General features: G+C 41.1%; 1 protein-coding gene across 7 annotated transcripts in view; it reads right to left on the reverse strand.

The window, feature by feature from the left end:
- Nucleotides 1-12,345, reverse strand: part of RAB28 (RAB28, member RAS oncogene family) — an 82,853-nt gene extending 70,508 nt beyond the window's left edge. For 3 of the 7 annotated variants that reach the window (XM_075420549.1, XM_075420550.1, XM_075420552.1), the window contains exons 1-3: nucleotides 11,916-12,345; nucleotides 4,475-4,571; nucleotides 244-332 (exon numbers count right to left, since the gene is read on the reverse strand). In XM_075420549.1, coding sequence (XP_075276664.1) covers nucleotides 244-332; nucleotides 4,475-4,571; nucleotides 11,916-11,993 — 264 coding nt within the window. In that variant the 5' untranslated portion in view covers nucleotides 11,994-12,345. The remainder of the gene's footprint in view (nucleotides 1-243; nucleotides 333-4,474; nucleotides 4,572-11,915) is intronic. The other 4 variants (XM_075420553.1, XM_075420551.1, XM_075420556.1 and 1 more) reach the window with 3 other exon arrangements.
- Nucleotides 12,346-15,179: the final 2,834 nt, after the last annotated feature.

Genomic DNA, 15,179 nt, shown 5'->3' on the forward strand with positions numbered 1-15,179 from the left:
TGAGAGCTATCCAGATCTACAAATGTGCATTCTTGCTTTGGTTTTTAAGTCAGCTCTAAAAAAAATCACCACATACCAAAATTAGATTGCGTATTAATATCAGTTAAGTTTAGGTTAAGCAGAGATTCAACATTTTTGAGATTACAAAACAACCACCTATACGATATGTATAACTTAAAGCACAAAGTTTCAGTGAATTTTATATAATTACTATACATACAAGTATCATCATTTATACTGTACCTGGGCTCCATATATATATTTATCCAGCATTTTGCCTCCTATCGTTTGTCCCCCTACATCCCACACTTGAAGAGTAACGTTCAGATTTCCTGAAAATGAAAAGAACACAGATATTGTGTAACGTGGAAAAATGTAATACAAATAAAATTAAAGATATATTATCACAGCACATAATACAGCTCCAGCATATCAACAGCAATAGCTTTTCACAAGCATAAAATAAATAGTAACTAAATTTCAACACAAAGATGACTGTATCATTTCGAAAAAAGTCACTTGTGTACAGCTAAGGCATTAAGATGCAGTAAAACTATAGCTAGATATTAACCTATTTAATACTAACAGAAAAGAATTTTAATTGCATGAAGTATAACATTCCTGACTAGAAACTATATAACGTACTGCACTGAAGAAACATGTAGAACTTTACAGAGAAAGTTCTCTAGTGTGGTACTTGGAACTGAAAGGTAATAGAATCAATGCCAACTTAACCATGTTATTCCATACTCTGTTTCACTCTCACTACACTGAGTTTTATCTAATACCAAGACAAAGAATTTCTACATGGAGCTTAGCAAATACATCACAAACACTCCAGTTCAATAAAGGCAACCTTACACAAAACAACATGCTTATTTGTTTTGACCGCGCATATACTAGATATTAATTATTTTTAAAGCTTAGAACATAAGTGACTGCCAACAATACAGGAAACTCTTCCATAAAGCATGTGACATGGATGAACTGGTGAATCCACAGTCTGAAGTGACTACGCAGTCCTCAGTGGGTAAACAACTAAACGTGCTCAAAAGCTCACCATGCTGCATTATTCTACCCCTAACGTGGTTGTATGTATTCTACTGGAAATTTACCATGTCGTTCACGCCAGCTATTTGGAAAAAAAGTTTTATAAATATTATCACTTTCAAACTCAAGAATTTTCAGATGCCTAATTTTGTGTTCAAATCCTTTAAAAACTTTCTAACTTAATTCTTCCTCATAAGAGTAGTAATCATGCACAGCATACTGGGCTTAGCATCTGGATAACTGTATGAAATTATCTGAGAAATTTTAATGCAGGAAGTTAAATGAAATTCTCTCACAGTGACTGTTCAACCTAAAAATATACTATTATGAATTATTTACTTTCAGTAACAACAGAAAAAAGAAATTGGGAAAAAAGGTTGGAATGTTCATTTAAGGTGAAGTGGCTCTTAATTAAGACCTCACTAACTACTGAAATTCATGCTGATCATCTCCAGTGCAAAATGCTTCATTTTCTCTTTTTTCCCCAGCTAGGTTTTTTTTCAATCTGCTTTGTGCTCACATTGATTTTGGGGGAGAAAAAAGGATGTCTGGATTATTCTGACAGAAGGAAAAACTCCAGACAAGTTGCCTAGCAAATATTTAATTGACAACTATGATCGTAGCACGTGAAGTTTTCTGCAAAGAGTTTGAAATCTTCTATTTTTTCATAGATTTCAGAGGAACATACAAACTGAAGAGTGACAACAAAACAAACAGAAACCATGCATAAGACAGTTCTTAGAAACAATGTTAACATACCAATAAAAATAACTGAAGAATCGTACAAAAATAACATGTAAAACACTAGAAGGAACAAGAAAACACTAGCACTTCTTTATCTGTAGAAAATACACACAAGCGCAAAGTTAAAATAATTGAGGCAATGCAGTGCAGGTATCTACATCGTTTCTGGTATGAACTGAAGCCACTGGGCTGATTCAGCAGTGATCCTGCAGAAGTATACCTGGTGCGTTGGTTAACCTTACTTAGAGTGCTGCACAGTCAAGATGGAACTAGAAACACGAGTCTGACCACTTTTTGCACTGACGACAAAAAAAAAATATCCTTTTAACAGAAGAATCCTGTTTACTGGACTGCACTCAGAACCTTCCTAAAAGTATTCAACTGGCTCTTAAGAATCTCTATCAGCAGACCCTCTGACTGACAGATAAACTATTTAAGCAGTAAAACCTACACCGTGGTTGCATCCAGACTATACAAGATACTGCATCAATAAATACACTGAAATGGATTTATAGTTGAAAAAAGTATTTTGAACAAACCGCGTGAAGAGAATTTGTCAACAGTTGAACAGTAAAAGTCACATTGTTCAAAATTAATCAAAGGAGATGTACTATTTTTATTAAACCATATTGTTTTACCACGTAAAATATTTACTTTTTTCACTGCAAAACTGCATCAGTTACTAAAACAACTGGAGACAAATACTATGTTTATTTTTAAAAAGAAAAAAAACCCACTATATTTTACAAGCTAAAATGCATTTCTAATGTGGTTTAATGTAAACTTCTATACAATTCTAGAAATCAGTAATTTTAACTTCTGAAATCTTTGCTTACATTTAAAGAAGAAGAAAAAAATCAACTACTGAGCCATAGTTATTCATCAATTCTCCTACTAAATAAAGAGAAATCAAGGCTTTTTTTCCTACTGATATACACATTATACTTTCTGTGCAGTGGTATGAATTAACCTTTCAAGTAAACACAGCAGCTCTGCAACCCAGAACTAATCAAGAAATTGGAAAAATCCGCTTACTTAAGTAATGCTTCCCATTCCAGTATTTAGAAATTTTACCTCCCTCCCTCTTCCTTTTCCTTCCCTCTCACTCCCCACCACCAGTTCAGCTTACCTATAAGACACAGAAATCCATATATACCTAAACACATATACAGGCATAGGCAAAAACAGAATGAAAATCTACAGATAAATACATTCCACAAAAGTTACTATTTTTTTAATGATAAATGAGGAAAACAGACTTTGTTGTTTTGGTGCTATTTTTATCTATATTCTGATTTTATTACAAAGTAAACTAGAAGAAAATAAAACATGAATGAATCAATAGTTGATAATTTTCCAAATTTTCTACTCAACAAGAATATTTAGAATCCCAGTAATGTACTAATAGCTTCTGTATGCTTAACAGCTGGAAAAAAAATTGTAAAATACAAGTTCTCAGCATGCACACTGCATGATTTGTGTACACATTCTACTTGCAAGTACTGGTGTTAAGTATTATGCACACTTGTATTTTTAGAGGCATGAGCAGGACAATAAAAAAATTATTCTGTTGATTTTGTGGGGAAATACGCGCTGAAATTTAGTACTTTATCACTCACCAGATACTAAAAAGTATAGCAAAATGGCCAAACCAAAATAGCAAATGCAGGAAGAGTCTGAAAAGATTACTCTGTTTCACTTAAGAAACTACTGGCAATATAATTTTAACAAGTTCAAGAACTGTACATATTTTCTTATAACTTCAGGTTATAGCTAAAATGCTTCATTTCTGGGTTTGCTTCCCTCCCCGCCCTCCACAAAGAGAAAAGACCAAACGACAGAACTTGCATCACCTTTATCAAATCTCACTACAGCTTTTAATAATTACACATACTTTTTCTAACTCGTTCTGATTTCTGAAGCCAGAAGAAAACGCATTTAATGAAATACTTAGAAATCGAGCAACCACAAACCAATGAAAAGACTTTTTCAAACCCTTAATTGTTCAGAGACAAACTTCTACCAGCAACTATTCTTTTTTAAGTATTTCTTCGCATTTTCCATGCAATGTGCTGCAACTGGCATCTAAATAGTTTCTTTGCTGTCGTGAAGTGAAACATCTTGAATGCTCAAACTGTATTTTTATGAGTGCCGAGGGACCCTAAATTTTAGTGGTCTATTAAATGCCAGCAATTTCATGCTGCCTTGCATAAAACAGCATTCACATATTAAAGCACTGCGATTCCATAGCTGTATTATGCTTCTCTCACACAACTCAGACACAAGTTGTGTATTTCACTAAATTAAAAGAAAAAAATCTATTTCTTTCAAAACACATCTATTTTTTCAATAAATATATTTAAAGTTCCATTTCATTGTTGTATGTTACACTATCCACACAGACAGCGAGTACACTCAAGCGGAGATAATAAAAACCATGAATATTAGATAGCATTCCTTTTATTTTAATTCAGTGTTTTACTTCAAGATATAAGCTGCAAATGCACTACCCTTTGTCACCTGGCAAGAACACACTAACAAAATTTTCTCTGAATAACCTAATGTATTTTGCCATAAAAAGCACTGCACTAAGCTTATTTAGTACACATTACTTTGAAGAATCTGTTTCTGCAAGTCTTACTGCTGCCCAGCCTTTCAGTATTAGTTTTTATTCTCTTACCTGGCAAGATTATCCTTTTCAAGAAGAAGTCCAGTCCTATGGTTTGTTTGTACTGTTTTCCAAATGTTTCTTGGGCAAAACGTGTCGCTAAGGATGTCTAAAACAGAACAATACCAAATTAAGTTGTCATTTTTAAACAGCAAAAAACATGATGTTAAACCAGAAGTATGAAATACAGTTAAGCACTTTTTAAATCGATGCATGCTAATACTATTCATGGATTTGGATTGACAAGCTTTCCAACGAACTTCAACCTAACAAGAGGACATGACAAAGGCTATGAATTTATGCAAAAAGAAGCAAGGTGCATATTTCCTTTGTATTTCACAAATCCTGTGATAGTCATTACAAAATATTACACAGATCTGAAAGAGGCATCATTAGTACGCTCAAACTGACACAAATCTAAGTGTCACTATCCATACCTTAAGAGCTTATTATTTTTAAAAAGCATTCGTTTCCAAAACAAGGGTCCTTCCCTGGTACAGAACACCATGATCCCGGACCAACTGTCTAGGAGGGAACAGAGAGAACAATGCAGAGTCCCACAGGGGCTCCGAAGTGTGGCAGGACTCCTGCCACTGTACATCGGTCTCAGGATCAGGGATTACATAACATCTAAGATAGGAAGAGTACCTTCTTGTGCACAGAAAAAAATAAATTCATGTTAAGAATGTGCATTTGCATTACCATTCCTTTAAGCAGAACTCCGAAAACTTCTTTCCTCAATCTATATTTTGTAAATTTATGAAAGTAGATCAATACACTGCTGACCTAATAAAGAATCAGCTTTTACTACGTACTGCTAAAACGATACACAACTAACCCACATAAAGTAATGAAGAAAGGCATTTATATTCTTTCACTAGCACTTTAAGTTCTCATTGCAAGGGGGAAAAAAAAAAAAAAAAGGAAAAAGGAAAGAAAAAGCCCCACAAACTATGTTTAAAAATAAAGGAGAAAAGTGCAATTATAAAGAATACAAAAGTTTGTATTACAGAAAAAAAATAAATACTATATTAAAAATGAATGTCACATAGTTGAAATACATCCTACATCAAATTAGCAGTGTACACTTCCAAATCTCTTGTTAAAGTGACATCTGAAAATATAAAAACAAAGTAATTGCAGAAAAAAAAACCCTAAATCAGCACTCACATATATAGGGGGGGAAAAAAAGCCTTACAGACTCACAAAACCCTTACACTGTCTGAGAAAACTCAAAATGAGCAAGAAAGAATTTTTATTGCCAGCTTTCCGTTCAGGAAGACCCAAAGAGATAACTCACATCAATTGTTATTAGAAATTGCTGTTAGAGCACTTGTAGTTTAAAATGCAACAGCAAAATAATGTCAACAGTTCTGAAAAATGAGAACAGACAAGTTCTATTAATAGAAAGGTTATAACAAAGATCTAAAATATACTAATAATGTCTAATGTAGACCGGAAGAAAAGGTAACTTACTCTTTTTGCATGAAAATTATGATCACCAGAGCTCCAGCATTAAAGCTCTAGCACGAATAGGTAAACATTTAATAAACTATTAGATTACCTGGGAAGTAACACAAGATGTACTGTTTTCTTGTTTCTGTATCACATTTATATTCCCATCATTGTCTCATATATATATATATATATATATATATAAAATGATATTTTGATACCAGAATATATGTTTAGGAAGTAATCCAAAAAAATCAAAGACTATGGCAACTTTTTTGTTTACTTCACTGAACTCAAGCCCTGAGAGGGTTAAAAATAAATAAATGGGGGGAAAAAAATCAAGTAAACTAGAAATATCATGAGTATGCTTATATATTTATATCCCTGTGGAAAGTATGAAGCTCACGGAATACAAATCATGAGAAGATTCTTCTTCCTGCAGCTATGTGACAGTAATACTAACAACACGCAGAAAATAAAATTCAATACAGATTTAGACTGTAGTACTAAAAAAGTCAGTAGAACTGATTCTTTTAATCACAATAAGTTTACAAAGACTTTATTTTTAATCTGTCATGACCTTAAAGATGTAGATAAGAGTAAGAACATTGCAGGAATACACCATATCATCTTCTTGAAATTTTCCTTTTTGGATAAGTAACCAATACCCAGAGTACAGATTAAAATATCATCTGACTGTATCACAGTATTCTATATTCTCCAACATGCTAATTTAGATTGCCATTAAACAAGCAACCACTCCCTTCTTGTTTTAAGGGCTCAGTAAATATTAGCTTTATCACTCTGTGACACTCAATATTCCCCGAGGGATTCTATGGGTGTTAGTAAAAATAAACAGCATACATTCAATTAACAGCCAACCAGTAAGGGCAGCAAGTAAACAACAGCATGGCAAAGTTCTCTTAAACAGTTTTTCTCCACTCTGCTCTTGAATGCAGAGGAATTTATAGCAGAAAATCATTGACTAACTCGTTTTTAGGTTTTTTTTTTTCCTAATAAATGTTAGAGCTCAAGGAAGGTGTTGGATTACCAGACTAGAGACCTCTATTTATTCACAGAACAAGCATTTATCCACAAAATACTTAGAGCAACAGTTCAAACTTCTCCACAACAGTAAGTAGAGAAGTTATGTCAATGCATATTCAAGTACCTCTACAATGCAAATACTCCCTTCAATCCTAAAACTGTTCTCTGCCATGCTTGCCATAAAAGATTCTGCAAGACAGTTTTGCCTGTAAGGATGTGCTGAGTACAATCTATGTAAAAAAATAACAAAAGTTAAATAATGGTTCAGTAGAACTGTAGATATAAAAAATAAATACGCTATCAGTGACTGTTTTTTAAAAAATACTGTGCTCCATTCGTAAAATTTCAGACGTTAATCTAGAGATGAGTGGATTGTATGATATCATGAAGGCCTTGTTCTTTCACACCTCTACCAAGACAACCAGGCCACCAACTTTCATAGCAGACTTTGCACTAGAACCAGTTTGGCAGGTTCACACATTTGTCTTAAATACTTCAAAGCAAATGTTTATATGCTGTTCTCAATAGCAATACACTACTGAAGGCTGGTGCTACAAAATCCCTCCTTTCAGACACAAAAAAATGCCTTTGGGTTCTACCATACAGCAATCAAGACAGTTGTAAAAGAAAGAAAAAAACCAACCAGAAAAATCACAGTATTCTAACTGCAAAATACAATGGGACATTCGGGAAGGTGTTTTGGAAACAAACGAAGACGCAACTAAACCTCACAAGTGAGGCAAGACAATTTCTTGCTTCTATTTTTCAATGTCAACAACTGACAGTATAAACTGATGACATGTTGTTCCTAAACACCTACATACCAAGTAAATAGGAAAAAAAAGCAAACAATGTTTATGAAATAGTAGCAGACAAGTCAAACAAAACAAGCAATGATAGCCAGCTCTAACTGACACTGACTATTCATCAGGACAACACAGAAACTTGCAGAGAAGTCCCACCAATGACAATTCTTTTACTAAAATCCTACAGAAGAAAGCTTTCAGAAAGTGATGACAAGGTGTAGTATCACAGCTGTAAAAAACAACCACCATAAAAAGTTCCTGTGCAACTAAAACTAAAAACAGGTCCTGTGCAACCTGTTCTAGGTGACCCTGCTTTGGCAGAGGGGTTTGACCAGGTGATCCACAGAGGTCCAACCCCCACCATTCTGTGATTTTGTGTAAAACCAAAATTCAGTGGGACGCAAGCACAGAACTCTGAAGCCATGAATTTCCAGTCACATACCAACTGTACCAGCCAATGGCAAATCCACTTTCCAAAAACCATCACGTATCTATCCCTTCTCTCATTCCCTTCTAGAACGTCAATGCCGTTCTCCAAGCACAGCAACATTCACCCCTCAGTCACGTCCTATTCCTACTGGCAAGAACTTTAAGACAGACAAAATGAAAGGAAACACCACGCTAAATAACGAAATGCTTTAACTAGCATAAAACCACGTAACTGCCCAACACAGAGAATTTCTCACTGAGAACAGTCTAGCTTTATGGGGAGGGGAAGTATTTTGTAAACAAAGGAAGTAGTCCTGTCATATGATGCTGATGTCCTTCCACCCCACTCCTAACTACTGGTGAAGCTTTGTTCACTAAAAAAAAGAGAAAATTATCAAGACTTTTTGATGTTGGACATGCATCTATGAAGCTAGGCCAATCTGCACACAACGCCTGATGCAATTTTCCATTTGCAAGACCGAACAGTGACAGCAACGTTTTTGTCAACACTGAAGAAGTTTTTGAGCCCCTGTATAACAACAAGATCCAGAATTGGCACAACGCTTAAAATTCTGGCATCTTAAAAAAATCTTAAAGCAGGTAGGACACCACTCTGTATTCCAGCCTATGTTTTAGCTCCTGTAAATTCCCGTATCAGGTGGAGCATTTGCTCTTTTGCTTTCATCATCCGTTGTTAAGAGGAGAAGCAAAAGGCAGGATGTTTCCACTACCATACATTAGTCCCAGCTGCAACAGATGGTAGAAAGAAAACACCTCTGCCGCTTTGCTCCTCCCGCACACCTATTTTTCAGGACCTCCCTTCCCATGACTAGCTCCAAGATTTGCTTCCAGAGGCCCAAAACCTTTTTCAACAGCAGCAAATCAGAGTAGTTCCAGCTCAAACCAGCATCATTACATACTTCAATATTAAGCCAACCTGTGTATAGCAAGAGTAGAAATATCTGGATCATAACATTACTTTTTTCAATCCATACTAGTACTGCTGGTTTATTTTAATGGACAACCATTTTGGGTCAGGAAGAGTGCGTTGATTTAAAAACTAGATGCACAAGGCTGCTGTGTGTATGTATGTTCCCTCCTGTAATCCAAATGAAAGAGCCAACTGCTATTAATAATTGCTGTTTATTTTCATGTCACATTGTCCCCGCTTCCAATTTCTTTTCAGATTGTTTTCCTAGTTTGCCTAGTTCATTAAAATCACTCTCTATTATTATCTTCTTATAACCAATCTTGCCTTCCTCAGTTTTTCTTTTCAACAATTTACCATTTCCTTACCATCTCTATTTCACTCTAACACTTTTACAGATTCTGCTCTGTCTCACTCCCCTCATTCCTTCTTCCTTTTTTACTCTTCTCTCCTTCAAGCTTGGTCCAGCAGTGCTTATTCCTACCCTTAAAATTCTAAGTATCCAATTATTCATTCAACCACCACAAAACAAACGAAGGAAAACATCCCTCCCTTGCCACATGGACAGAGTAACTTCTAGCTAGTGAAAATACAAACGGCACCCTTAGCTTGAACTGACACTGATTTCTTTTCAAACTGCTACCAACCCTTGCACAGAACCTGAATCACATTGTTTCTAAAAAAGAAAGCAAGTTTTCACTTTCAGCCAGCTGACTCACAAACATGTAATTTTTTTTCCCTGGAGAACTGAAGGCCAAACAGCCCTAGATGTCCAAGAGTGAGGAAATAAAATCTTTCCTCCCCCACCTCCTGGTTTTTTGTTTGTTTGTTTTTTTGATGGGGGAAAGCGATGAAAATAAGTCAAATGTCAACATCTCACACTAACCACGAGATGCAATATTTCAAAGATATAGTCCATTATTTTCGACACTCCTCCTTGTCTGATGATCCCAGCAACAAGAGCAAAACTTCTGTCCTGCACAGTAAACGAGACGCTAAGTATGCATGTGTGTAAGACCAGCTGTGAACCAGATGTGAGAGGTAGGCTATTTAGAGCTGAAAACATATAGACATAGGCATGTTTCAACAAGTAAGCAGAACAAGTAGCCAACAAAGGAGAGGAACCTTGACGATTTAGTCTTCCGAGGTGCTCGAAATAGCACTAGGTACATTTTATCCTTCCATTCCATGACCCAATCACTTCTTCATTTTTCCAAGATCTTACAATAAATCTATTATTGCAAGTGTTTGCTCCCAGGCCATCAGGATGGCTGGAAGAAGCCTCTATTACAGCATCATCTAGGGGGGACGGGAGGAAAAGCAGCCCACCACAGCATAGCTACTGCTCGTGCAAAATAAACCACACTTGAAGCACAGGATTCCTAGAGCCAGCAGGAGATTCAGTGAGTGGCAGCTCCCGTGTGAGAGGCCGGAATCAGCAGGAGCATACATCAAAACTCAAAAATGCTTGAAAATCCAAGAGGTCTTGCCACAAGGTGCTGAACAGCAGTAGTGAAAAGATTCCTCAGTTTGAATGGAAAACTCCTGGGGAACGCTACCAGTGAAACAGCACTTCAGCTGCCAGTCCTGTGCATTTATTATGCTCTCATCACACAGTCACCTGGAACTGCCCATCTGCCGCTTCAGATGAATACAATACCACTTCAGAGTGGGTTTAGAATCGCTGGAGACAAAAAATGTTTTGTTTCTTCACAGAGCTCTGCGTAAGTAAGTGAGCAAAACCATGCATGTGCTTTTACTAAGAGCTTACTTCTATCAATGGCAGATAGTTCATTTAAACCACCTCTAAGAATATTTCTACCTTTCACTTGAACCGTGAGGCAGGCAGACATTCTGCCTCCCCACGATTTCAAAAGTTAACGATAGACGGAAAACTGTATTCTTCAAATATACAATAACATTGCTACTTTCAGGTGTGGCTCGCAAAAGGATTCAGGCTACACATGGCAATAGATATGTTCACACGTGTATTGTAAAGATCAGCAGCTATCTCCACGGGTAAGAAAGCACCCTCTCTTGGTCTTCCTTGGTCCCTACTGGTCAAAAATTCTCTTTTGAAAAGACAAATATAACTTGTTTATAAACAAACTGCTTATAAATAGTGCTTATGTTGATTATAGATAGGAAAAAAGAAAAACACCACGTAAAAGTCACAAACGAAAACTAAATTGACCCAGAAGTGCCGTTCCAAACTCTGAAACAGCAACTCAAAGAGACGCAAACCGCCCTCCCCAGCTCAGGAGGCCGTCAGCTCCGGAGCCGGCACGAAGAGAGCCCGGAGCCCCGCCGCTTCGCCGGGAACCGCGCACCCACGGCCTGGGCTGGGCCCCGGCCCCCCCGGCCCCGCCAGCCTCCGGGAACCGCCGCGGGCTTTCCCAGCGACCGCAGCCGAGCGTCCCCCGCCACCAGCACCACACCGATTACGCCACGAGCAGCTCCTTTTATTGAGGCCCAAGAAAACCGGGCCGCAGCCGCCTGTCTGTCCGAGCCTCTCCGGGTGCCGCTGTCGCTGCCCAGCACGGAGCGGACACGACCGACCCACGCACGCGGGGGAGACAACGGAGACGGCCGGGGGTGAAGGGGGAGCCACCAGCCGGCGTCACGCCGCCGGGTATCGCGACAACGGCGGCGCGATAGACTGGAAGCCGCCGCCGGCCGCTCCCTCCTCAGCGGGAGAGGGAAAAGGCCAGCAAGGGGGCTGGGGGCACCGCGGCGACGGAGACGAGAGGAGAGGAGCGGGGCGCTGCCGGCGGGGGCCGGCACTGACCTTGCCAGTGGTGCCATCCCCCAGCACCACTAGCTTGAGCTGGCGGTCCGGACTCTCCTCCTCCTCCGAGTCCGACATGGTCCCTGCGCCACCGGCGGGGAAGGAGAAGAGGCGGAGGGCAGCCGGGAGCGAGGAGGGGAAGGGGGAAAGGAGCGAGTGCCGCGCTCACGGAGCCGGCAGCGCTGCAGAGGCCGGAGCCGCCATCTTCCTTCAGCGCGCCTGCCGTCGCTATGGCCCGCACGGGACGAAACCAACGAGAGAGCGGAGGGGAGGGGGAGAGCGTAGCTCGCGGGCGGGAGCTACAGCAAAAAGCCCAACGGCCGCTGCGGGCGCAAGCAGGGGGCACCCGCGATGCCCCCCCCGCCAGCGGCCGGGCGAATGGTTCAGCCCGACCCTCCGCCACGCGCAAGCGGTGGTTTAGCCCCGGAGTGACGCCCCGCGCGGTAACTAAGGAACGCGAAGGTCAGAGGTGGTGCGGTGGGCGGGGCAAGGGGGCGGGGCTAATGGCTGCCGGGCTGCGCGGGGTTGGCTGGGCGGGGGGCGGGGCGGGGCCGGGCAGCGCGCCTGGGGGGGCGCGGGGGGGACAGCCGCAGCCAGGTGTGTGCGTGTTTGAAAAGCAGCGTAGGGAGCAGATGCGGCGCGGCGCTGCCCCTGACCCTCTGCCACCCCGCCACCGGGGCACGCCGGCGCGTTCTCACGCCGTCTGCCCAGAACGTTCTTGTCCACACAGGCGACTCCTAACCAAGCTCGTCGCCGTAGCGCCAGCAGGGTTTCAAACCGCTGTTGTGTTACGCGAGGTGACGGCGGAGAGCAGCGTCCAACCTCCTCCTTCACAGACTCACAGAGTCACAGAATTTCGGGGTTGGAAGGGACCTCTGTGGGTCCTCTAGTCCAACCCTCCTGCCGAAGCAGGGTCACCTACAGCAGGCTGCACAGGACCTTGTCCAGGCAGGTCTTGAATATGTCCAGAGAAGGAGACTCCACAACCCCCCTGGGCAGCCTGTTGCAGTGCTCCGTCACCCTCAGAGTGATGAAATTCTTCCTCAGGTTCAGCTGGAACTTCCTCTGCTTCACTGTGTGCCCGTTGCCCCTTGTCCTGTCACTGGGCACCACTGAAAAGAGCTTGGCCCCATCCTCCTGACACCCACCCTTCAGATATTTGTAAGCATTTACAAGATCCCCTCTCAGCCTTCTCTTCTTCAGGCTGAACAAGCCCAGCTCCCTCAGCCTCTCCTTGTAGGAGAGATGATCTAGTCCCCTCACCATCCTCGTAGCCCTCCGCTGGACTCTCTCCAGTAGCTCCTCAACAGTCCTTTCGCAGCAGTCCTTCGCATGCTTGAAAACTCTTGGCATGTCTCCGGTCTGCCTTCCTGTCTGCAGGCTGAATGTCTCCTCGTTCAGCCTTTCCCTGGGTCATCTTTTCTAGTCTTCTGGCTATTCTGGTTGCTTTCCTTTGGCCCCTCTCCACTTTCTGGAAGCGGTGTGCCAAAAACTGAGTACAGTGCTTTGGTTGAGGCCTGGGGAGCACGGAGTAGAGTGGAAGTATGACTCCATGGGTCTTACATACGAGACTCCTGTTTATACATCCCACTATGCTGTTTGCTTTCTTCATAGTGTGACATTGCTGGCTCAAACTGTTTCTGATTTACTAAAAAAACTCTGAATCCCCTCCTGTTATCAGAATTTCGTGCACTTTGGGGTTTTATTCCTGTTTAACTGTAGTGGTTTCTCCTTGTCCCTCTTGGGTTTCATTCTACATTTCAGGCCACTGGCACAATTTAGAATCATAGAATCACAGAAAGTTTTGGGTCGGAAGGGACCCCTAGAGGTCATCTAGTCCAACCCCCCCCGCAGCGAGCAGGGACACCGCTAACTAGATCAGGTTGCTCAGAGCCCTGTCCGACCTGGTCTTGAATGTTTCCAGGGATGGGGCCTCCACTACCTCTCTGGGCAACCCGTTCCAGTGTTTCACCACCCTCATTGTAAAGAATTTCTTCCTTATATCCAGCCTAAACCTACCCTGTTTTAGTTTAAAACCATTACCCCTCGTCCTGTCACTGCTGTCTCTACTAAAAAGATTGTCCCCATCTTTCCTATAGGCTCCCTTTAAGTACTGAAAGGCTGCAATCCGGTCTCCCCGCAGCCTTCTCTTCTCCAGGCTGAACAAGCCCAACTCTCTCAGCTTGTCCTCATAGGAGAGGTGCTCCAGCCCTTGGATCATTTTTGTGGCCCTCCTTTGGACCCGCTCCAACAGTTCCATGTCCTTCTTGTGCTGAGGGCTCCAGAGCTGAACGCAGTACTCCAGGTGAGGTCTCACCAGAGCAGAGTAGAGGGGCAGAATCACCTCTCTCGACTTGCTGGCCACGCTTCTCCTGATGCAGCCCAGGACACGGTTGGCCCTCTGGGCTGCCAGCGCACATTGCCGGCTCATGTCCAGCCTTTCGTCTGTCAGTACCCCCAAGTCCCTCTCGGCAGAGCTGCTCTCGATCCTTTCATCCCCCAGCCTGTATTGATACCGGGGATTACCCCGACCCAGGTGTAGGACCTTGCACTTGGCCTTGTTGAACCTCATGAGGTTCACACAGGTCCACCTCTTTATTTATAATCTTGTCCTCCAAAAGGCATACTATCCCTTCCAACTTGGTTGTATCTGCAACTTTAAGAATCACATTCTCTATTCCAAACTCCTTAATAAAGATATCCAGTAGTACCAGATCCCTGTAAGTCCCTATTTGACATATCCTTCCAATATGAAGAGTGATAACAATTCTTTGGGTATAGTTTACACAACAATTTGAACAAAAGAGACAGTTGAAACTGTTTAAAGTATAGATGTACTTTAACGGATTCAATATCAAGCTAAGAATTTTTAGGACAACTGTTTGTAATGCCTGAACAAAAGTCATTCCCGTTTCAGTCTGTTCCAGGTTTTCTTTTTGAAATGTAGTCAGAAATTTCCAATATTACAAGTACACTGTTTTACTCAGTCCTCAGCAGGATCAAGCGGATTCCTTATTACTCATGTAGTCAAGTGTTTGCAGAATTGAGGCCAAATGCTTTCCCAATGACATTCTGAAAAAAGAGGGGGGAAGGCAGAAAAGACCTTAATTTCTGATGGAAAACCAGACACATATCTCTGTCACTTTCTTCTTACTTCAAAACAAATTAAATGTGTTACTCATCGACTATTTTCCACTTCAAATCATCTTTTAGCCTAATTATACTGCAAGTTCTCTTAGCTAGGAACTTGAGCGGGGCTCAGCT

This window comes from Opisthocomus hoazin, chromosome 5, assembly GCF_030867145.1.
Source record: "Opisthocomus hoazin isolate bOpiHoa1 chromosome 5, bOpiHoa1.hap1, whole genome shotgun sequence".
Classification (NCBI taxonomy): domain Eukaryota; kingdom Metazoa; phylum Chordata; class Aves; order Opisthocomiformes; family Opisthocomidae; genus Opisthocomus; species Opisthocomus hoazin.